The sequence below is a fragment of the Apteryx mantelli genome, chromosome 1, assembly GCF_036417845.1.
Source record: "Apteryx mantelli isolate bAptMan1 chromosome 1, bAptMan1.hap1, whole genome shotgun sequence".
In the NCBI taxonomy this organism is placed as follows: domain Eukaryota; kingdom Metazoa; phylum Chordata; class Aves; order Apterygiformes; family Apterygidae; genus Apteryx; species Apteryx mantelli.
The window spans coordinates 75,229,735-75,252,938 of NC_089978.1; the positions used below are offsets into that span (position 1 = coordinate 75,229,735).

The 23,204-nt window shown below is 39.7% G+C and overlaps 1 protein-coding gene across 4 annotated transcripts in view; it reads left to right on the top strand.

Annotated features, from left to right (window-relative positions):
• The window catches only part of RASA3 (RAS p21 protein activator 3), a 138,268-nt gene that overhangs the window by 53,766 nt on the left and 61,298 nt on the right, over window positions 1-23,204 (top strand). For all 4 annotated transcript variants that reach the window (XR_010883994.1, XM_067295465.1, XM_067295471.1 and 1 more), the window contains exon 4: window positions 14,107-14,201. Coding sequence is in view for 3 of the 4 variants with exons in the window: in XM_067295465.1 (XP_067151566.1) it covers window positions 14,107-14,201 (95 nt within the window). In the remaining variant the exon portion in view is untranslated. The remainder of the gene's footprint in view (window positions 1-14,106; window positions 14,202-23,204) is intronic.

Here is a 23,204-nt window from a genome sequence, read left to right on the forward strand (position 1 = left end):
TCCGCCACTAACAAGTAGAGGTTGTTACCGTGATCTTTAAGAACTTTCTTGTTTCCTGATCTCTCTCTTTAGATTTTGCCATATTTCCAAAGTAGGACTTTGTGACGTGTTCAACCAAACTCTCCAGTTGGTAGGTTGAATTATATGAGTTTTAGGATGCCTTGTTCCTCTAAATGAGAAAATTAAGAATTCTGTTATTTTGGGGGGCTTTTTGTGAGGGTACTTTTTTTGAGGCAAAGAATTACCTTTTTCAATTTAGTGTGTTAACCCTGTCTTGAAATGCAAGTGTACAGAAGTCCAGTTAGGTAAAATTCGTGTCTCTTTCTGAGAAACAGCACAAGATACACAAAAGATCTTAAAGGCAGGATCACCAGGTAAATACAGTACAATAACAGATAATGCTGTGGGGCCAAAGCAATTTCATAGGAAGCAAGAATTCCATCTTGCAGGTGTTATGAAATAATTCAGCTTTACCTGCAGATCTAAGTGGCAGCAACTGCAGCTATCCATTTCTGAGGAAAATGCTGTCGCACAAGAATACACAGTCGTAGCCAGAGATTTTGCAGAAGTGTTAGGTAAAGAACTAGGGCGGAACTGAGCTGATCTAAAATTAATGCTTAGTTCTGGCATACACATCTTGTGTGAGGGTTTCAGTTTTTGATTTCTGACTAAGCTTTTGGAAAGATTTTTGGTCTCTAATCTCGAGCTTCCCACTTGTAATGTGAAATAATATCTCCTTTCTTTCAACTGATGAGTTTTTCATTCTTGAAGTCATTTTATCGGATCTCCTGTATGTTACCAGTTTTCTCTTGCTGCAGTGGCTCATGAACAGGCCATGGGCTGAGATTTTCTTGCTAAGGGTTTTACTCTGTGGAGCAAGGGCCTCAGAAGACTTGAAACAAGCCAGACCCCATGAAATTGCAGAGAGAAGTGCAGATTACTTTGTTTTTTCCATGTTCCCTAAATTCCTGTTTTAATAATCAAGCCCTGACATTGGAGGGGAATCCTTCAGGAACTGCTGAGAGCAGCTCATGAAATAAAGGACCTGCAGGAGACATGCAGAGACTTTTGTTTGGATGTGCAAATCATTGATCAGGTTTCTAGTCTTCACTACCTCTTCAGAAAAAAGAGGTACTATTCTTGCAATGCGTGATTTTTTATTTTATTTTATTTTTTTGTGTGTGTGCATTGCAGAATCCATATATAGGCAGACTGATGTATTACTGTTTTAATGTAACACTTAGGTAACAATGGAGTTCTGCCTTTATCTACATTGATATTTTACAGTGTGTATTAGCTGTTGTAGTCCAAGAGTTTCCTCTCTTCTTCCCCCTGTTTTCCCCTTCCTCCTGATCACATCTGGAGTACCGTGCCCAGTTCTGGGCTCCCCAGTACAAGAGGGATGTGGCACTACTGGAGCAAGTCCAGCGAAGGGCTACAAAGATGATTAGGGGCCTGGAGCATCTCTCTTCTGAGGAAAGGCTGAGAGAGCTTGGCCTGTTTAGCCTGGAGAAGAGAAGGCTGAGAGGGGATCTTATCAATGTGTATAAGTATCTGAAGGGAGGGTGTCAAGAGGATGGAGCCAGACTCTTTTCAGTGGTGCCCAGTAACAGGACGCGAGGCAACGGGCACAAACTGAAACACAGGCAGTTCCATCTGAACATGAGGAAAAGCTTCTTCACTATGGGGGTGACAGAGCACTGGCACAGGTTGCCCAGAGAGGTTGTGGAGTCTCCTTCTCTGGAGATATTCAAAACCCGCCTGGACGCCATCCTGTGCAATGTGCTCTAGGTGACCCTGCTTGAGCAGGGGGGTTGGACTAGATGATCTCCTGAGGTCCCTTCCAACCTCAACCATTCTGTGATTCTGCGATCACAGACATATCCGAAGAGCATTGCAAAGATGCAGAATCCTGCTAAATAGCTAAAAGGCAATGAAGAGAGGGAAGAAAAAACAGAATTACTGTCGCTTTATGATACAAATTCTAAACCTTTTGCTTGTAGCAGGAGATGGTTCTGGAAACAGCAGCACTCTGGAGTAACTGCATGCAGTTATTTTCAATAGTTATTGTTGAACAGGAGTCAGCAGCAGCAAAACTAAGCAGTGGAATTTTTTTTGATGAAGGGAGCTCTTTCATAGGAACAATGTCTGTAATATTAAAAAGGAATAGTTGCTTTCATGTGCATTTTCAATTCAGTAAGTTTTAAGAGACCTTCTCTGGAAGAGGCTCGCACGGAAAAGTTTGGTTAGAGTAGTGCTAGAATAGTCTCTTTTCCACTGAGCTGCTGAATTCTGCGAATAGGGGCCCTTTGTTTGTGTTATAAAGATCACTTGTTATATTCTGTCATCATAAGACACTTCTGTTGAAGTAAGTGTGGTTACCCATGCTCATCAATGTACTTTCTCAAAGAAGGGAATTGGAGGTTAATGCCTTCCATCCAGGGAGACTAATTTTAAGTTCAGATGTTACTGAGCTTGTGAATTTGACTGTGTTTCCTGTGTGATCTAGTATGTTTAAGACATCTGTTTGCGTTGTTTGTTTGTCTGGGTTTTTTTTGAGAGATTGAGAACACATAGTGCATGTGCCACAAAACGGTGAGAATGTGAAAGTAGCTATTTTTTGAAGATGGTTGACTAGAAAAGTTCCGTTTGAATCACCATTTAGCATTGTTAGGACTTTCTCTTGATGTTACAATGTTTATTTCCAGGGTGACTGGAGCTCAGAGTAAGCATACTTTTATTTATTGAAATGTGAAGTACGTATTTGCGATAGCAAATTCTCCAACATCCAAAATGCAACTCACTCAGTATGTGACAGATGAGAACACTCAAGCCAGCAAAAAAGGAAGGCGGGGGGAATGAAAAACAAGAAACCCCTGAAACCTCTGACAAAAACTTCCGAGGAGAACCAAACAAATTCAGAAAGTTGAACACGTGTGTAGCAGATATGTTTTGGAACATAATGTAGCATTTTGGCATACAGGATGAGTGCATTGTTCAGATAAAAGTATCTTTGGATTTGCATGTTTGTTTATTATGTTTGCGTTTTTCTAATGCTAATTTGCTAGGTCATGTGAGATTGTTAGCGGAACAGATACAACTCTGAACTGTGTCTTGGAAGAATCTTGGATGCCAGGTGAAATGCAAATATAATGAATGAAATGCACAGCTTAGTGGATCTGAAGTACGAATTGTGTCCATTTTTTGATAAATTGTGGCAAATATACATTTACTATGGAAATAGACTAGTCTTATGTTTTCTCTTGCTATTGTGTCTTCTGACTGTTACCTGGCTAGAGTTTAATATACTGATTTATATTGTACATTGGATGCTCTGAGTAGGACATTAAAATGATGGTAAGTTCCATTTTAATTTAGCCTTTTTTTGTCCAAAGAGGAGCCAGAACAGCTTTACTTTTTAAAATAAAAGAATGACTTTCTCTACGCTGTTTTCAAATGATCAAATATGAGTAGTAGGCGAAGTTGATGAAATGTGTGTGTATAATAAATAGCAGAGTTATTTTCATCTAGCTGTTATAATGACAAAAACTTTGGGGAAATGGGGTAACTTGAAAAACCTGCAATTGATTTCCTGCCAACAGTAATAGGAAAACAAGATAGCTCTGGGTGAATGCAGCACAAGGAATATTAGGGTAGTAATGCTGTTAAATAAGGCAAATGTAAATATACATTCATTAATGATTAATTTTGATAATTAGTTCTTGATTTTTAAAGAAATATTAAATGAGACTCTAAATGAGCCAAACTGAGCCAGTACATTAGAACAGAAGGGTTTTCTCACTCTTTCATAATTGAGCTAGATTAATTGAAGAAAACATCTCCACGACAGGCCCTGAGCTGGTATTCTTATGGGTGTGTAATGAACAGTTCAAGTTGCAAGTCTGTGACCTTGAATATATAGATCAGTTAAAAACAGGAAATGTGCCACACCAAATTATTTAACACTGCACTGAAAGAATAGTTAATGTTATATGCCCTTCAGGTGACAGGTACACAATTATTTATCCTCTGCTTAAATCAGAAATCACGCTGTATTTTTTCCTGAGCACTTCATTTGTTTTGTTAACAGATACACATAACTGGCATGATAACATCTATATTAAGCAAGAAGCTGAACAGAATAAAATGCAACTAACAGTGAAGTTCTGAGGGGAAGAAATTACTTTACCATATCAAATTTTGTCCCTCTTATTGCACTGAGGAATAAGAACTCTTTCATATTTAGGTTTCTGGTAGTCCTGACTGATGGGCAGGTTTGGTTGCAGTGGGGATGGGATGGGATGGTACTAAGAAACTGTCAAGGTCAAATTCCTGAGCTGTTCAGTGAAGAGGCAGAAGACCATTGTGGAGAAAACTAGCCAGTCATTTTGTTAATTACATTTACTATACCTTACTGCTCTAAGACACTTTTATAGAGGTTACTAGGTGTGTTCTAAAATAAATTGTAACCCTTGTGGCTGGTGCATCCTAACAGGTTGTAACCATCTTCCTGCCTAATAATAAATGAACTGAGGCCAAGTGAAGCAGTAAAACAAATTTTACCTTTGGAGGTAATTAAACTTGACTGCTGTGGACTAAATTAAAAAAAAAAAAAGTCATAGCTCATGGACATTCTCAGAGAATAAGAACACTCTGGAATTGGAAGTCGTTTGAGGGTAACATGTTTAAGCTGTCTTTGCCTTTGTTAATGAGTATGTCCAAAGCTGAGGAGGTGTGTTTATAGAGTTGTCACCATTTATTACCAAAAGACCAAGCACACCATCCATCATGAGGTAATTGTTGCCAAGTGTAACTGAAACATCACCTTTTTATACCTTATTGCGTTTGAAGTAAAACTGAAAAAGAACCATCCCTGCTAAACTATGGTTCCTGTTAGATAAAGTGGAGGAAAGATCTTCCAATACAATGCAAAATTGAGACCAAGGTTAAAGTAGACAATTGTGTTCCTTTTCTTCCCCCATCCTCCATGCTGCTGACCATGGCTTAGGCAGAAGTCACAACTTGGTTTACTGTTTCCTTGATGTGACCGTTGGATGACATGGGAATAATGTCTACTCACTATGGTATAAATATAGCTAATGAAATAAAGGAAACAGATGACTGTGTCCACAATGACAAGTCTTGAGAAGCTATAAACTAGAATTAGCCTGAGAAGATCCTCTACAGTTGCACAGAAAGCCTAAAGTAAATACTTTCTGCACAGAATAAATTGTTAGGATGCATTGACAATATCTTTTAACATAACAAATGATCACAAAAGCAGGAAAACAAAGTTGAGCTTTCAAAAATACATATTTTTTCCTTTTTCCTCCTACAAGTACATGTCTTATAAACGAAACTACTGTGCATAATGTTGCTAGAACCTTGACTGTCTGTTCAGCACATCCTCTTATGCAGGCCCTGTTACCACACAACAGCATTAGTGTCTGTATTTGGGTCATCATTGTCGATCTGTTCTCCGAGCTTACCTCTGGCTACTATAGTTTGAGCTGGACTTGCTCTGTTTTCTGCAGTTCTTGCCTCATCTCAGCACTGGAAGGTGTAAAGCAGTCTCAGTTTGGTTGGTTTGTTTGAACAAAGTGAAGATGCTGAAGGAGATGCAACAGCAGTGGCTTCTGGTGGCAGTACCTAGACAGAACTGATGATGGAGGGCATGAAGGGTATGGTTGTCCAGTGCAGGCAGCGTGCTGAGGATCTTGATCACCTACTGTAAGACAGACGATGCTGACTGCAAGTCTTGATTTGGGGCTGGTCCAGCACTGGCATGAGCCACAGGCTATAACAACTTTCTGAAGTGTGTGTGTATTTTAAGGGCCCAGATAGCAGGTAACGGGGAACCGATACTGGAGGTGTGGTTGGGTAAATGTTTTCTTTTTTTTTTTTTTTTAATGGGGGGAGAGAGGTGAAATTGCAGTATAGGTCAGGGGAAATCTTTAGGGTTGCGGCCAGCAAAACTGTCCTTGCAATGCTGTGCCTTGTTTCTCTTAAGGATAGAAACTACACCTCTTTCACAACCTGCCTTTCTTCACCTTATTATCCAAGATAGATCCCAAGAAGGAGGGAAAAAGGTGTTTCACAAGTGATTTATTCATATTATATTTGCACTAATTATTCTAAAAACAGATGTTCTTCCACTGTCACCGTTAGTTCCTACCAATAGCAGCAAATGGTATAGCAGTGCTCGTTGTTCATGATGTGCTACACAGGAGCGGGGAAGAGCAGTTGTCCTCCTTCCAAGCCTCTCAAGCCTTGTATTGTCCCTAACGCTCATCCATATCTTTCTAATTCTGAAGAAGGGAGATTGCTATTTTAGTCTTCTTCCATGTTGTGGAAAGGGGTGAGAAAATTTGTGCTGTTCTTGAACAAGGCAGGCCTCTAGCCCTTTTTGCCTTACAAAGTCTCTTATTTGAGGTCAAAATAACCCATTCATATAGATAATTATGAATTCCACGTAGTTTGGAGGAGTGGCAGTGGTGTGTGTGTGTGGGGGGGGGTGTTTGTGTGTTTTTGTGGTTTTTTTTTTTAAAGTTGGAGATTTCAAGTTGATTAAAATCCTATAAGCCTTTCATGGCCCAAAACATTGATTAAAACAATTCTGTTTTGTCCTTAGCATTTCCTGCTACTCAGAGCTACTCTACCCATGCACCTTCATATCAAGTATTTTAAATGAATTCCCTGATGTAGCGGGTCAGTGCACTTATATATATCAAGGGAGCAATTTCTGAAGTGGCTGATATGTCACAATGAATTGAAAGCATCCCAAAGAGACTCCATCTTCATGGCACCATGTTAACATTTACATGAACATGTTCACATTTACATGTTTAAAAATGTGTATAGTCATGTTTCTTATTTTTTATTTTTTTATTAGACAAATATTTCCACTATGGACAGCGCCCACAAATGCACAGTGAAATTGCCAGTGAAACAGCTCATGCTATGAGTTAGTTCAAACCCTGCTCTTGCAATAAGCCTGCCCAGCCAGAACCCCTTTGACCTCAATGCTGCTATAAGGTTTTGCGAACATGTTTTATTCACATTTATTTTTTGAATTTGTTTATGGATGGGTAAAGCCTGTGATAGTAACTAAAGTATTCTGGGCATTTTAGTAAGATTTTTCTCATGCTAATAATTTGACTTGTTGTGAAAATGGTGGCCTGTGAGTGCTTGAGGAAGAGTTGTTGTTGTGAAGGTGTATCCAAGACTTCTAATGAAGTAGCAGTAATTGTCTTAAAACAGTTGGGCAGAGACACTCTGAATCAGTTAATTTCATTACCTTATTCTACACGACATAGCTACCATGACTGGACAGGATTCAGTCTTAAATGAAGTTAAATCAGGAGATTTAACACCTAAATTTAGGTGTTTAATGTGGTGGTTTAGGCAAGCCTACATTTGCCTTGTGTTTGGCATAGGTGTGTTTGAAAGAAAGCCTCTGGAGAGGGATTGTCTCCAATTTAGATACCTATACTTAGGCAACTGGATCTCCCACTAGAAGATTCCAAAAATAACTCCATCCATGAACTAAAAGAAACACAGGTATGTAATTTTTTTTAGATGTCCAATAAAGCAGACCTTCAAAAGCTTAGCTCAGCTTGCATGCCTTAATTGAATGGGGAAGGTCTTTATGGCTGTTGCTGATAACCATAGAGTTGGGGGAAAGTAAGGTACTTGCTGCCCCAAAAGACCAATGTCACTGCTTCAGCACTCTGGTGCCAGCCATGAATTTGAGGCATGTCAGTAAGCTCCACTGCTGATGAGCAAATATGTCTCTCTCTCAAACATCCACATTTCCTATCGTTATCTGGTTGTTGACTTGCCAGTCCCAAAATGCTTACCGTGGGCCCTCAGCAGTTTAGCATATGCCCATCTTTTGGATGAGAAGAACTTTCTCGCTTTGGAGTCAGTATAGCTTTGTTCCTTGTTAAAGCACTGAAATAGTAAGACAAACTTTCTGTGGCTCTAGGAGGAACTTCCTTGTTGTGTTTAAGTTCTGGAGCTGTTGCTGGCTAACCTGTGTCTTTCTGTCAAGATGATCCTACTGTGCTGTTTGAATTTTTCCCCAACAGAAGTGGGGAATGTGCAGTAATTGCAACTTGCAGCAGCTGCCTGTGTTCTGTCATGTTTGGAGCAGGCTACTCTCTAGATTTCATTGCCTTCAGGGGATCAGAAGCAGTGGCTTAATTGGCCTCCATGACCTCTCACTGCCTAATATTGTAGTTATAAAGAGGAACAGTTTATTGACCTGTGCTTGCTCCCTGGCTTGATCCAAGCTATAACAGAATGAGGAGCTGGAAGCTCAATAGCAGAATATGTTGGCAGACTAAGAGTGTTCCCTAAGAAACTCCTGTATTATGGACAGGTTTCTTCCAAAAGCACCTTTCAAAACAGCTCCTCAGGCAGCTCAAGTAAGGAGGTGCATATGACACTGGGAGAAGCCCCTAGAAATCATAGCAAAAAGCCCTGCAGTGTGAAAAGTAAACATCTTACACAGGGTAAAAACAGTTGGGCCGATTTAAAAATCAGTTGGTTCTACATAAGGTTTGGCCCAAGTGGAATAAAAAAACCTATATACAAGTAGCTTCTACAATATTTATTGTAAAATGGATAATAGCATACCCTTTAGACCTCTGTTTGTCCTGTGATGTTTGCTCTGGATATTCAGCCCATCATCAGTATAAAACTTGAGGAAACTAAGGTATTTAGGTTTGAACAGATGTCAAGTATTGTGTTGTATGAATAAGGGGAAAGGGTTTTTTACAGCTACAGATCAAACAAAAGTCACCCACTTACTGAAAATCTGCATGGGAAATATATTCCTCATGTTTTCCTAACAGTCATTTCTGATACCTTTGTTAATTTTTGCTGAAACGTAAGTGCCAGCCTAGCCTTGCTCCATTTGCTCGCAAAGCCTCATATCAGCATTGAGGTCAAGGGGGTTCTCACTGGGCAGGCTCATTGCAAGAGGGAGGTCTGAACTAGCTCATAGCGTGTGCTGCTTCTCTGACAGTTTTGGTCTGCATTTATGGGCACTGTCCATAGTGGAAACACTTGTCTGTGATAAAGGGAATTCAGCAAGGGATTCAAACAGTGGGGTTTTATCTGCTGTAGATGTAGAAATTTTCGATTGCTTTGTAACAGGTGGCAGCTGGTAACATTTTCCTTTATTACCCTTAAGATAAATGGTTTTAGTCTGTAATCTGTGACCCCTCTTTGATGTTGTGCAAATAGGAGGCAAACTAGTCCCTGCTCAGAGCTGAGGGAACAGTGAATTAGTTAGGACTTTGGGTCCTTTTAACACGTGACTTAGGCCTAACGCTTTGCTGTAAATGAATTAACTGTACTGCAGCCAGCATTAGTGGAGGATGATGTGTTAAAAATACTGTATTATATTGCTTCAGCTCCTTTAGCAGCAGTATGCAAAGTTTCATACTTTTCACTGTATAAAGTATCTTTAGATAATTTAAAGGACAAAGACAAGAACTCCTGAAATGCTATCTTTTAGAGTCCTGTAAAATAACTGTTGGGTAGTTTTTCAGACTAAGCCTCATGCCCTTTTAAAATGACGAGTTCCAGTCCTGCTGCTGGCTGAACTTTTTTTTTTTTCTTTTTCTGTAAGGAAACATATCTTTTATTAATCTAGCATCTGACATAAACATTCGGATGCCTTAGCTGTAAGTGAGGCTCTCTGCAAACTGGCAAACAGGCGTTAAAAGGTGAGAAATAATTGTCAAACTAGTGCCTAATCCTTTCGTCACCAACAAGTAATCCAGACAGAAGGTAGCTGTGACTGAATGTGAGGTGCGCCTGAGCCAAATTATGAACTCTGTTTTAGTCTTTGTATGGAAATGTTGGACACTGAATTAACAAGCTCAGATAACTAATGGGCTACATTTCAGATTTGCCTGGGAAGGGCACCAGAAACCCGTGAGGGACAGGCACTGAGGGTGCGGTAGTTCCACAAACACTTTCTCCAGTGGTAAAGCCACATTTCCCTACCCATTTGTGTTGCCTAATTTCTGCCTCTGTGCCATCCTCTCTCTTCCAGCTGTGTTAATGTGACTTTGAGTAGGGGAGCCGTAAAACAGGTCAGCTGAAACGGTCTGTGTTTTAAAAATGCAAACACCACCCACACATGACCCCTGAAACCTATTTCCTCCTCCCTTCTTCTCCCCCAGAGTGTTTATTTTTGTTGTTTGGGGGGTTTAAATTTGGATTATTTTACTCACAGTGTTTCAGAATGTCACAGGGTCAGAGGGAGTCTCTGAAATTTGTGTGTACCAGAGATTGTAAAGTTGAGTCTGCACCCTTAGGACCGTGAAGACCCTAGCTAATAACTTCATTCATCTGTGTGCTGGCTGTGTGTCTTAAAATAATATTGTTGGTCGTTTGCTTTTCCCTACGGAGAGATTCACAGAAGGAAAGGGCCAGTTGTGGCACGTCGTGTCTTTGTTTTGAACACGGGGCTCAAGGTTTAAATATCCCAGTGAAGATCTGTTCTGTTTGAGATTGGGAGGCATGGGGAAATTGCAGCCACAGTGGGTGAAAAATGTGCAGAAGTGTGTGGGGGATCCCCTGACCTGATGAACCTCAGACATAGGGAAGGAATGAGTTCAAATGAGGAGAATGCTTTTACCAGCATCTTTGCTGGTCCTGTTGCTGAGAAGATAGCTTACTTTAAAAAATGTGTCACATATGTGTGCTTTGAAACTATACCTTACATTGTTAATCATGCTCTTTGTGTTTCCTGTCTCCTTCCATACAGCATCTAAAAGGTTAAGCTAACAGAGCCAGAGTCTCTGCAGCCTCGGGTAGCTCTGAGGCAGCAGACATAAGTGACTGGTTGCCTCAGATACAAGTTTTGGAGTCTAGTACAGCTGTCTGGCAGCAACCCAAGTTTTGAGAAAGAGTATTGGACATTGGGGTTGAGCGTGGGAGTGTGCTGAAGAATCTCAATGAGGAAAAAGTGCCCTAAGTGAGAGATGGTAAACTTTTTTTGATCTCTGGTGTCAGGTTTATCTTCAAGGAGAATTGTAGGCCCTTATCAGTTCAAATTATAGGTGCCAACAGTTTAAGATTATTGGGCTAGGTTTAACCTAGATCTTGCGAGTCCAGAAGTTGTTTGAGCCAATACACAGTTCAGTGGGTGACACAATGGTAACTGTGTAGAAGAGTGCAGGGCCTAACCTTGCTCAGTGCTTGCATTATGCCTTATGTGGGCCTTGTGATGGAGGAGTATGGTTTGGGTGAGCGTATGAACGTTGCCCATAAAGACTAAGAGTTATAAACAGAAATTCTTCAGGGCACTGCCGTACACAGAGAATTGTTTAACAGGACAGATTAAACAATCTGCCCTATCAGTAATACACTTTTTATATGTTTAGACTAGTGAAAATATAGACCTTTCCTTTATTCTTTCTCCCATCCTTTTTTTTCCCCTCCAGATTTTTCTTCTTCGTGGATCATTTGGTATACAGTGAAAAACACTGACTTCCAGCCAGCCCAATCAATAAGTTTCACTCATTAATAAGAATTGCATGTTTGCAGAGCACACAGTGCTGTTCAGTTTCCTAATGAAAACAGTTGTACCATCATGTTAACCCTCTTGGAGCTGGAGGCATGTGCCACTGTCTCAGAATGTTGTGTGCTGTAATTATGTCCTGATTCTGTGGTCAGACCTTCTGGATTGGTCTTGCCATGCTTTGTTTAGAAAGCAGTGGGACTTCCTGCGGAAAGAGGGGGCAGTGGTAATACCATTTATGCTGATTAAATGTGCTGAAGTAAGTGAAGTTGTCCTTGAGCTTTCCCCAAGGAAGAGCACTGCAAGGGAGGTGACTGTGTATGAAACCAATTGAGGGGAAGGTATGAGGGATGCTGCTCGTGAAGTGGGTGTTACACTGCAGCCCGTCAGAGGATTTCTGCAAGGGATTAGAAGGGTAGAGTGAGGACAGCAAGCGGCGAAAGTAAACAATTTCAATTGAGATCCAAAGCAATTACTGGAAGGTCACGTGTTTAAACCTATTCCTTTGACAAGTTGCCCAGATAGTGCTATGGTTAGAGAATAAAAGTGGTAGCTTTGAAAATACACAGCCATCATTACAGAGATTCTCAGCAGTGTGACTTCATCTGTTCAGCATAGTTCAAGTGTCATTTACCCTTTCAGCCATCTTACTTTGTAGATTTGTGTAATTTAATTATTGGTTTTCTAGGAAGTTTCAAGTCACTAGGTCTGCCTGTCCAATAAAGGGCCTGGCAGTGTATCTGCTGCATTCATCCCCAGTTTAATGTTTGCCAGGAGAGGGGCCTGGTAATCTCCAAAGGACGAGAAGGAGGAGGAGAGCGCTGAGAGCAGGAGGATGACTTAGGAGTAATGTGTCAGAAGCCCTGTGGAAGCCAGAGCAGAAACCCTGGCAGAAGCTGTAGAAGGCAGCTGTGGAAGGATGGCAGAGCAATTTAGAAATTGGGACTGAAAGTCTGGAAACTGTCACCAGAAGCAGCCTGAGGGTGACAGAAGGGCACAGTAGTAGCTGCAACCAAGTGCATGGGAGCAGCCAAGCAAACAGAAGAGCTGAGTGCATCTGTCCAAGCACAGCTAAAGAAAAGGCCAAAATCTGAGGGGAGATAGGTGGGAATAGGGGCTGTTTTATAACTCCTCCCACTTAAAACTATTGTCAGGACTTCAGTAAGCTTTTAGGTTTCAGAAGGGAGGTTACTTTGTGTCTGCCATTTTCATAGCCTTCCACCATGTGAATTTTTTTGTAAATGTCTTCTATTAACATTTGCTGGGGTAATGTATTACTGACTCTTGGCCAGACCGCATTGTTTTGGGGAGCTTTGGAAATCTCTCTCCCACTTACAACAAAGACTGTGGCTGCTAGAATATTTTCTTAACAGGATTTAAGGAAAGGATCTTAAGGGAAGTCTTTCATTTCCTCAGCAAAGCAGTGGTCACAAACTGTATGCAAACAACTCTGTCAGGAAAGTCTGCTACTGAACTACATTGCCAAAAGGCAGCTTTCTTGAGCCCCATGAACATCTCTGACTGCCCTGGATTCTTTCATCTTTAACATGCTGCTTTTCTCAGTACCTAGGGAACCACCCAGCCCAAAGCTGCTTTCTGAGGATCACGTGATCCATGAGCGTGCCATGCTCCGCTTTGTATATATAAAGAAAGAAGCTTGGAAAAAGTTTCATTACCCCTCAGAGTGCGCTTTACATAACGCCTGTGAGAGATTGGGCAAGATAAACGTTTCGGCTTTACATATATATTAGCCCTCAGTGTGCATGTACACCAGTTCACAGCATGGAATTGGCTGCTGTTGCCATAACTACCAAAAATCCCTAATTTGGTGGGGATAAGGGAGTTTTAAAACAGTGGAGGGAAAAGCTCAGCTGTATGTTTTCTCTGCATGGTTAGAGGTGGAACATGAATGGCAGTACTTGGGTGGCTCTGAATTGTGACATGCAAACTCTACAAGATTTGGCTGAGTGAAGTAAGTAAATCTTTTACCACTAAGAGTGGTAAAGTGCTCTCAGCACAACAAAGTGCTCCCAGGCTCAAAATGCAGATCTTGGATTCAGTCCTGACTTGACAGCTTCTCTAGTAGCTGCACTTCTACAAAAATAAAGTGAAAAGCCTCATCCTAAAATGGGTTATTAGTAACCCCCATGCTTGGAACTTTCTATTGGGATTGTTATAGACATCTGCCTCAAAAAAAACAGAAAATAAAACAAAGTCCCTCCATTTAATTATACTATCATGACAAAAAATTAATAATGATATTTTTGCTATATTTGCAACCTAATCCGCACTGCACAGTACTTCAGACTGTTAAGTGAATATGCTGTTAGGAATTTTAGTCTTTCACAATATGAAGTGGAAAAAGCTGTTCATCAGAAATAATTATGTATTGTGTAAAGAAATATGCCCTGAAGAAATCTTTCCTTGTTCTGAAGCCCTGATTGAAGAGGATAATCCTTAAATGATTGTTTTAAAACATGTTTCTGATGGAAATCTTATTGAAGTATACTTTTGGGGAACCATAGCATCTCTTAAACTGTGCTTCTGGTTTGCTTTATTTCCAGGAAAAGTAGCTATACAGAAAGAAGATCTGCAGAAGTATCATAACAGAGACACCTGGTTTCAACTCCAGCATGTTGATGCTGATTCAGAAGTACAGGTGAGATTATCTTGGCAAAGGAGTATTTATAACAGGGCTATGGCAACTGTATGGGTTGCGTGGCTCTAGGACGGATGTATTGCTTTCCTACATAAGGGAAGTATTGCTCAGTATGCTTTAGGTTTCATTGATGTTTGCAAGTTGTGTGTGGTGTCTGTTTGGAGGGTGAAATATTGGTGTGCTTAAATCAGTGGGACCAGGATTCTGCCCACATCAATAATTAAACCAAAGTGAACTATCAGGGTCACTGTATTGCGAGGAGGGATATGGTTATCTACTAATATCAAGTAACTTCAAAACCCTGTAAATAACTGTGGACACCTCAAGGAGCAGAGCCAAGTTGAAAACAGTATCTGCAGGTACTGTCTTAAATAATTTTGTAGGCAGGTTATCACAGGAATGACAGCAAGCACATCTCAGACAAAAAACGCTCCTTGCCAGCTTTCTAAGCCCTGCTCCAGACCATGGGAATGCTGATGATATCACTTCAGCTTCATTTAGGGTTTGGGAGGTTTCAGATTTTGGTGTGCAGTGTGAGCAACTCCTGTTCTTCTCTGCTTAGCCTCTTTTGGAGCAAATGCTATTATCTGTTGCAATGCTAGCTCTTGTGAATACAGCCATTACAACCAAATAAGAAATGAAAATGATGTAGTGGGATATCATGTCAATATAAATCAGTTACTTAACTCATTTTTTCCCTGTAAATTTGTATTATAGGTCACTTTCAAACCACAGTATTTGTTTAGGAGCTCCCAGACACTCCAGTCTTATCTGTGCAACAATGCCCAATAAATATAAGGGGAAATGCTGCTTAGATACTGCTATGTGGTAGGTTTGGACATACAAAAGTATCAGCTTTTCAATCTGCATATGAGTCTGCACACATTAGGCCAGAAAATGACACTTATTGCATATACATTCAGATATGTAGTGTGGTTATGCATAGTGAAGCATAAATGAAAATATATTTAAGGCTGGATTTTCTGTTTAGTTGGAGAGATAGTTAAATAATCTACTGCTGTGCACGTGATACAAAGAAAGCCTCATGACCGCCTGTTCAGTCTATAACATTCTCTTGTAAAATACTGATCCTCTTTAACGCCACATTTCATGCCAATGGTGATGGAAAGGCTTTTAACAGCCTTTTAACATTGAAGTCTATTCTGTTTACCCTTGTCTCCCTCTCTTCTCACCCTAAAGCCTCTTATGACAGTGACTTTAAAACAATAGATTTAGTGTTTATTTCCTGCAGGATATGAAAACTTTCCCTTTATAATTTATCAATTGAAAAGGCCAATATTGAGATAAGCTTCCACACTGTTTATTTTGCTATAATATTGACATAAAAGGAGCTTGTGGAAGCTTTTTGGACCCAGGACAGCAATGGTAATATAATGCTGTGAACTCATAACAGAAAGGTTTGCAGACAGTTCTAGCTGCTTGGGGAGATCAGGAACACATGCTGGAAAGCATGTTCTTTGTTTGTACAGTTTATCACTTCCTCTGTTTGTATCTTCACAAGAGCCCAACTGTTAAAAGCTGTTTCTGGGCTCCATGATAAGCATTTATTACAACTAATATAAATATGAACAGCACTCAGATGACTTTGTCAATTTACTTAGATGTTCCACAGTCTTTAAATTTAGAAGTCTGTAAGAGGGCTTTGCTTTCCATAACAGTGAGAGCAGATTTGTGAATATTTTTTTAGGAATTCTTATGCAGGGGAAGATAGCCAAATGAAAGAGGGTATTTTCTGTATTTTTTTTTTTTGTATTTGTGGTATCTCAGTTATACCTTTTTTCTAAACATTTACTCTTTTGTTTGCAAGAGAAAGAATATTTGTGTTAATCAGAAGAAGTACTTATGCAATGTTACTCAGTTTTTCTTCAATTTTTAGGAAAACTATTGAAGAAATTTTAAATGGTTAACATTTACACTGAATCATACAAAAACTAATAGTCAAAAAGCAATTTTAATGTACCGGCTATCAGTTAATCATTCCAGAAATTGTTCCCATTGTCCACATAATCTAGTGGATTAAGCATTGGGCCATGTGCCAGGAACTCCCGCACCTACTTCTGGTTTTGTCGGTCAGTGGCCTTAATACTATTTTCCATGTCATAGAGCACTTTATGGTTATTTAGTTATGCATCAGAGCACTGTGTTGAGGTAAGCTACTGTAACTCCCATGTTTTGAATACAGTGAGAAATCAAGTGTCAAAGAGAATGAGACTAGCTTGAGGTTGTTCAAGTTAGTGAGGCATAAAAAAAAAAAAAGAGTATCAGAGACCAGACTTCTGGTTTTTGGGTTTTTTTTTTCCTAATTTATTAGGCTGTGGTATGAAAGAAACTGGGTAACAGTGATAAGCCTGTGTAAGGCCTTTTCTTTACCATACATGAAGCCACTAAATACCCAAGATTTAAGCAACAAACCAGCACAGTCAGAAATTGAAAACCATCTTAAAATCAATGGATTATTGAAATATTAATGGTCTTGGGTGCCTCTATTCTCAGATGTCCAGTTTTGGGATATGTTGGCCTTGTTTTTGAGAATAGGATTTATTTGCAATTATGGGTAATAAGCTTTTCTGAATGTCAGAACTGGTGTTTTGAGTTGGCTACCCAAAGTTTAATGAGTATAATTTTTGTTCTTCATACATAGATATGGAAAAGTATGTGATGTAAGGATTACTGTCTCTTTTGCAAGTGCAAAATAGTAAAAAATGTAGAATCCTAGTTTTGTGGAAGTTGAGTGGTTTTCTTAATATTTTTGTGCTGTTTTTCAAATTTTATTCAGAAGACATAGCTTTGTAAGTATTCTGATATCACAACAAAAATACGGTAAGCCTATATATTAAAAGAAAATCAAAATGTAAGTGGCAATGTTGTGTAACGCCAGCAGATCTACTCGTAGAGATGCTTACCTTGAGGCTTTGCATTGTCTTATGATTTTCCAAAGCTGTTGATTCTTACTGGTTTGTAAAGATGTTTTGTATTTTCAGGAGCACAAGGTGAGACTATGATGGGCTTTCACTTGATAATCTTTATTGCAGACAGCGAGTGTTACTGACAACAGGACTATCTTAATTGTCAAGCTACACAGAGCTTTACTATCAGATGCTTTAATGCCACGTCTGTTCATTGTTTGACAACACTGGAAAGACAGGAAGATATACTCGAGTCCTTCATGATTGCTCATCTTGAAGGAAGAAAAGAGGGCACTGTCCATGTAAAAGAGGGCAGCTAGAAGGTCTTGTAGTCTCACCGCCACCACAACCACTCAATGTTGTGCACAGTCCCACACCAAGTAGTACAGATGCTGCACAGTTCCTCAGCTCACAGATGCAGATTGGACATTACCCACCCATATGTCCTTTGTGGTTTGGTTCATGAGCTTTAGCAAACTAGCTAATTAAGATCAGTGGGACTAGTGTAACCAGGAGCACCTGAATTTCCTTTAATCTGACTAGCTGGGTGACAGTAGCCATCAGGACACAGTGGTGTTATAGGTCATCTGTGGGCCATACTTGCCTCTTGAGGACAAAAGGCTTTTATTTTGGTGGTAAATCAGTACCCCCACATCTTCATGGTTATTTTTGCTCTTGCTAGCTTGAAAATAACGTAGTGCATTTCTGTTGTAGTGCTGCCAGTACATACCCCGAATACTGTTTATAACCTCGATGATAGGCCTGTTGTGCCGTAAGTGTTTTAAGTTCAAGCTGCTCTGTGGAGAACAAATGATTAAACTTCAGCAAAATTATATTTGTTCGGTATACAAATATGAAATGACATGAATTATGAGAATTTTCTTTTTGAATATATTAAAACACGTTAAATGCTGTCAGGAAGATTTATTATACAGAATGCAGAATAAAACTTGACAGCAGCCATTAAATGCATAATTCATGGCTTAACTTTCCAGACTGGAGAACTTGTTTTGAAAGTATGAGACTGTAACCAGATGAATTTGTGCAGATTTAGTTGAAGGAGTTTAAGTTCCCATCCTCTGGTGGAGCCTGCCTACTCCTCAGTGGGAGGTACCAGGCCCAGAGCTTAAATATGCAGTGTCCAAGAGTAAAAGCACTCAAATGTTTCAGTGGAAAGTAAAACAGGACTTGAGGACAGAAAATGGTTTAACTTTGCTTTGAAACAGACTGTGAACAACTGGGCAGCCTCAGCTGAGGGGCAGGGACTAGCAACAGAAGACAACTTTTTAAGCTTATGGAGTGTAGTAAGAGCACGGTGTTGCACACTTTCCATGGGATGTCTCTCTTCTACTAGTCATTTGTCTTTCAGGATCTGCTGTTTTCTCATTCTTATGCTGTTTGAGGACTGCAACCAAAAAATGCCATTCTATTGTGTGTACATCTCTCTTGATCCGTGCATGTTTGCTTCTCCTTTACATACAGAAGTTTACCCAACAGTAACTGATTCAAATATTTGCCTGGGGCTGTAGATGACAGATGCTCCTAGTGGTCCATATGTTCTCAGTGGAGTTTAAGCTCAAGTGCACATCTGATCTTTATAAGGCCTTTTTTTGTTTTTGAACAGTTTTCTCCTTTGTTTTTTCACAGTAACTTCAGCCCTGCATAGCTGAGGTCTGTTTTGCAATGTTTGAGCTTTTCAATTCAAATACCCTTTGTGTACATGTAATCAGTGAAACAGTTAAAGATTCAAATGCATTCTGATTAACACCAAAATATCCTAGCATATTCCGAATGGTAGTTGGTATATTTTAAAGAGGGGGAAGAATGCAAGGAGAGTTATTTCATTCTGAAATGTTTTCATGGACAGGCTCTTGCATTACAAAGTTCCTCTTTTCAAGTGTCCTTTGAGTTACTTCCTCCACAGCAGTGACAAATGTAAAATGGTCACGTTCCCTTACAGCTGAGTTCTCAGTGTTAAATGACAGAGTGCTTTTCCACAGCCAGTCATTCTCAAGGTCTTTTGTAAAACTCATTGTTAGGGGGAAAAAAAATTTGACATAAAACTTGAAAATTGCTCATTTCCCCTTCCTCCTCATAAGAGCTTTGATGTGTCTGAAACTTACCCATTTAGCTATCAACTTAACAATAACAAAAAAGTAAATGGCGGATAACCAGCACTGAGGAAGCAAATTGTCTCACATCTTAACCTTCTGTACACAAAGCTTTGTGCTAATGATTCACTGATGCTAAGAAATACTTTCTTCAGACACCAAAAGCCCTTCCTTCTTCTACCACGTTTACATTTTGCTTATACTGGCCTCTGATTATCATTGATTAAATATGCCTGTTCTTGAGAATGAACTGATACGAGTGCCAGTTAGCGGACTATGATTCACTAGTGGAAAACGTTACTTACAGATATGTTTGGAGAGTACACCTAAAATCCTTTTTTTGTGCTGAAAATCACTAATGGCTCTGAAATGCTTCCTGTATTTTAGCTAGAAGAACGTAGCCAGGGCACTCTGTGCTGCTCAGAAGAACCTCCTTCTTTGTTAGCACCTTCCCATTCAGTGCAGTGTCTGTATTCCAAATGTCAAGTTTCATGAATGAAATCCTGGCTCTGCTGGGGTGGGAGTTTTGCCATGACTTTAGCAGAGCCAGGATTTCACCTCAAGCTTCTGAATTAGCTCTACTAAATTCAGTTCTGTTTGACAGTTAAAGAGAATTTATCCCAGATCCTCAGAGGAAGCTGGAAGCGTGTTACTTTTTCTTTTGCCTTATCTTCTTGATACTGTGGAAGTTGCCACAATCTCTCCCATATCTGCCTGCATCCTATTCTACATAAAGCAATATTTTTTTTTATGTCTGTAGAGCAAACTGTATTAAACTTGAATGATTCAGATGTTAATTGCTATTTTTATTAAGCATAAGAGTTTGAAGATAACTAAGTTGATCAAATTGTCTTTATAAGCAACTGTACTGAGCAATATCACTGCAATGATTGATAGAATTATCTACGTAGTTAAACAGCTCAGAACGTAGCATACACATTGTCCAACATTGACATTAACTGTCTTTGTTCATGTATTTAAATGCTTCTAGCATAAAGATGAGTCAGTCGCTGGCACATTTTGTATAACCTACTGTAAGCATGGCTTTATGCAAATTTTAAAAAGAAGAAGCTGCTTCCAGGTTCAGTATCAGCTTTCTACCGCACACAGGAAATAAATGGGTGTGACCCTCTCTTTTATGAACAGTGGCTTTTAGGTTTCTCTCTTTTAGTTGTTTTGAAAAGATATGAAATCTCTGTTTTGGTAGAGTGGGAAATTCTCAAGGCTACATGCCTCACAACCTAATTATTTCAGAGAACTTGATCATGTGTAAACAATAGTAAATGTTTCATAATAATGTTTCTGATAAATGAGAAGACCAGTTATTGACCAAATCCTACTTTGTGGCAAGACTTCCTCCCGATTCGAATATAAGAGCACTGTATTCAAACTTGTAAGCACAAAGGGGTAAGATAGTCTATCTGGTTTTGGTTTATTACTTTTGAAAGCTAGTCTGAAACATAGTACATAGTAAAGAGAACCTACCACTTCATTAAAAATTTACATTATTTCAAAATAACGTAGCTGAATTCTAAATCTGAAGAACACAGTTTGTCTGGGAATGTGAAAACCAGGTGATTAATATCCACCCTGTGCATCACGTTAAAGTATTTGAGAGGAAAACGCAAACAATTGCAAGGATTTTGATCACAGTGGAGTAGTCTTCCTTTAAAGAAACAAGAAAGTTAACGTTGTGCCGTTTTAAGATGCTTTGCTAATTACCTAGTGGTGGTGACGTGCTTGTGTGTCTTTGTTTGTACATTTGGAGACCAAGCAGGCCTAAGTTCTGCTTTGTCTAGCACTTATGAATCCATACAGTGTTAGAGCTGTTACACTTTCCTCATCAGTAGATTGGATTTTGTTCCAGGCTTCTTGTATGCTGCCTCCTGTTCCAAGAGGCAGCCTGTGATCTGGAGCATGATCCTTAAACCTTCCCCAGCAGCCTGCTGCCCTCTGCTAAAGGAAGAAGCAGCTGTTACAGCTGCAAATGTAGCAAGCAAACAGACAAACTCTTTCTCCTGCTCTCAAACTTGCCATCAGGCTGTGACCTTATGTGGGGTAACTGTTAATACTGCAGGGCTGGATTTACTTAAAGCAGTAGCTGCACCCTTGCTCTTATCTCTTCCACCCCCTCACAGACAACACTTAATGAGCCTGTAGAGACTGGGTGGGCTGCTTTGTTTGTTTGTTTTTCAGCTTTACCAGTGCCAGGCAGTGACATCTCAGCTGCCTAAGAGAGTGTCAAAGTAGACAGGATCTGGCTAATAACACTTGCCAGATCATGAAACAAAATTTGGAAAGGCAGAGAAAGAAGCAGCACAGGTTATCTCTTGCTTTGGATTGGTCCATGTTAACTGCAGAGCTAAGGTTCTTCCAGGGCTCCTTTCTGCAGGCTGCTTTCTGTGAAACTTTAAACTGTGTCTTTATTGTAGTAGGGGACAATAAAGCAACACCCCACAAGCAATCCTAAATTCATGAGGTTCAGAAATAATGAGGTGTTGGTATTAGTCATGTGTCTGTGTCAGCTTGCCTGCTTAGCCCAGCTCTCTCTCCACAACCCTTCCCTGCTGTACCTCTTCCCTCCTCCATCTCTGAGCACTGGAGCGATACCACCTGCAGCCACTCTGTACCAGCAGCAGGAAGGGTGAAGAGCCAGAGGTGGGTCCCAGGCCCTCCTTCCACACTCTGAAGCAGTGAGCAGAGCTGAGCTGAGCTGCAGAGCTGATGAGGTCGGGGGTGCTGTGCTGAGGTAGGAGTTTTGAAATTCATGCACATGCACTCCCACCATGGGGGAAAGGTCCCCAGAAAAATCAGGGAGCCTAGGGAGAAGTGGAATGGCTGGTGAGCACCAACCTCTTGTCCAGCAGGTTAATAGAGCAATACCTTTTTTTGTTAAGAGTGTTGTGAAAAATGTAAATGGCATCAGCTGCTGTGACTTTGTAGAAGCAAGAATTATAGTTGTGTGTAAGCCTTTATGTGAAGACAGTTGTCTTGATATTTAATTTTCAAGCAAGAGGGTTGGATATTTATTTTATATATATATTTTTTGAAATTAACAATGAGGACATGTTTTTTCTCCTTTGAGTTTTTTAAAAGTGACATATTTCTAAAACCTGTTTCATAGTAACAAAAAGGATGATGTAGTGAAGATCTAGTTGATAGTTCCTTGAAGATGTGGTTTAACAGATGTGGGTAGATTGACTCCTATTGTCTAAACTTAGTGAGAATTCTTTGTGTATTTACTGAAACCTAAGATACAATACAGAGTTTTCTAGTGTATATCAGTATTTTTTTATAACTTTTTCCCTGAAAAATCAGACTGCATCTGTTTTGAGTTAGGTCAGATGTTTCATCCCAGTCCACACTCAACCACTGGATCACATGATGTGTGTTACATTCCAGTCCAAAATGTGTGTGGCGCACAACTGCACTAAGAAATGTCTCCTAGTGTTGTCCTGGTGACTCTGGAATTACTGTCTCAGAGGCCCACCACTTGTTCAAAATGTTTAAAAGTGGCTCACGCCAGTATGGCAGAGCTTTGTAATAAGAATAACCTTAGGATAATCTGTGGTCGTGTGGTTTTTTTTTTCCTTCTTTAACACACACTGTTTAAATTAAACCACAGATTTGCAACTGCTGGAAACATGATACAGGTAAGTAGCATTTATATAGTTTTATTTGCTTTACAACTGTCTTCTGGTATTTCAGTCTGTAGTAACTTATGATTACATTCCAAGGAGAAATAAAATTGGTGGAGACAAGCTTTTCCTGCATCCATAAAAAGAGAACCTTGATTCTACCTTTTCCTTTTATTTTTTTTCTTTTATTTGCTTTGCAAGCTTATAATTAGTTCAGTTTGTTTTTTGAAAAGTGTATTTGTCATTCTTACTGATATCTGTTAGAGCTGTGAGTATGTCAGCAAGGCTGGAACTAGATTCTTTTATCTTTTTAATAAAGGAAATACT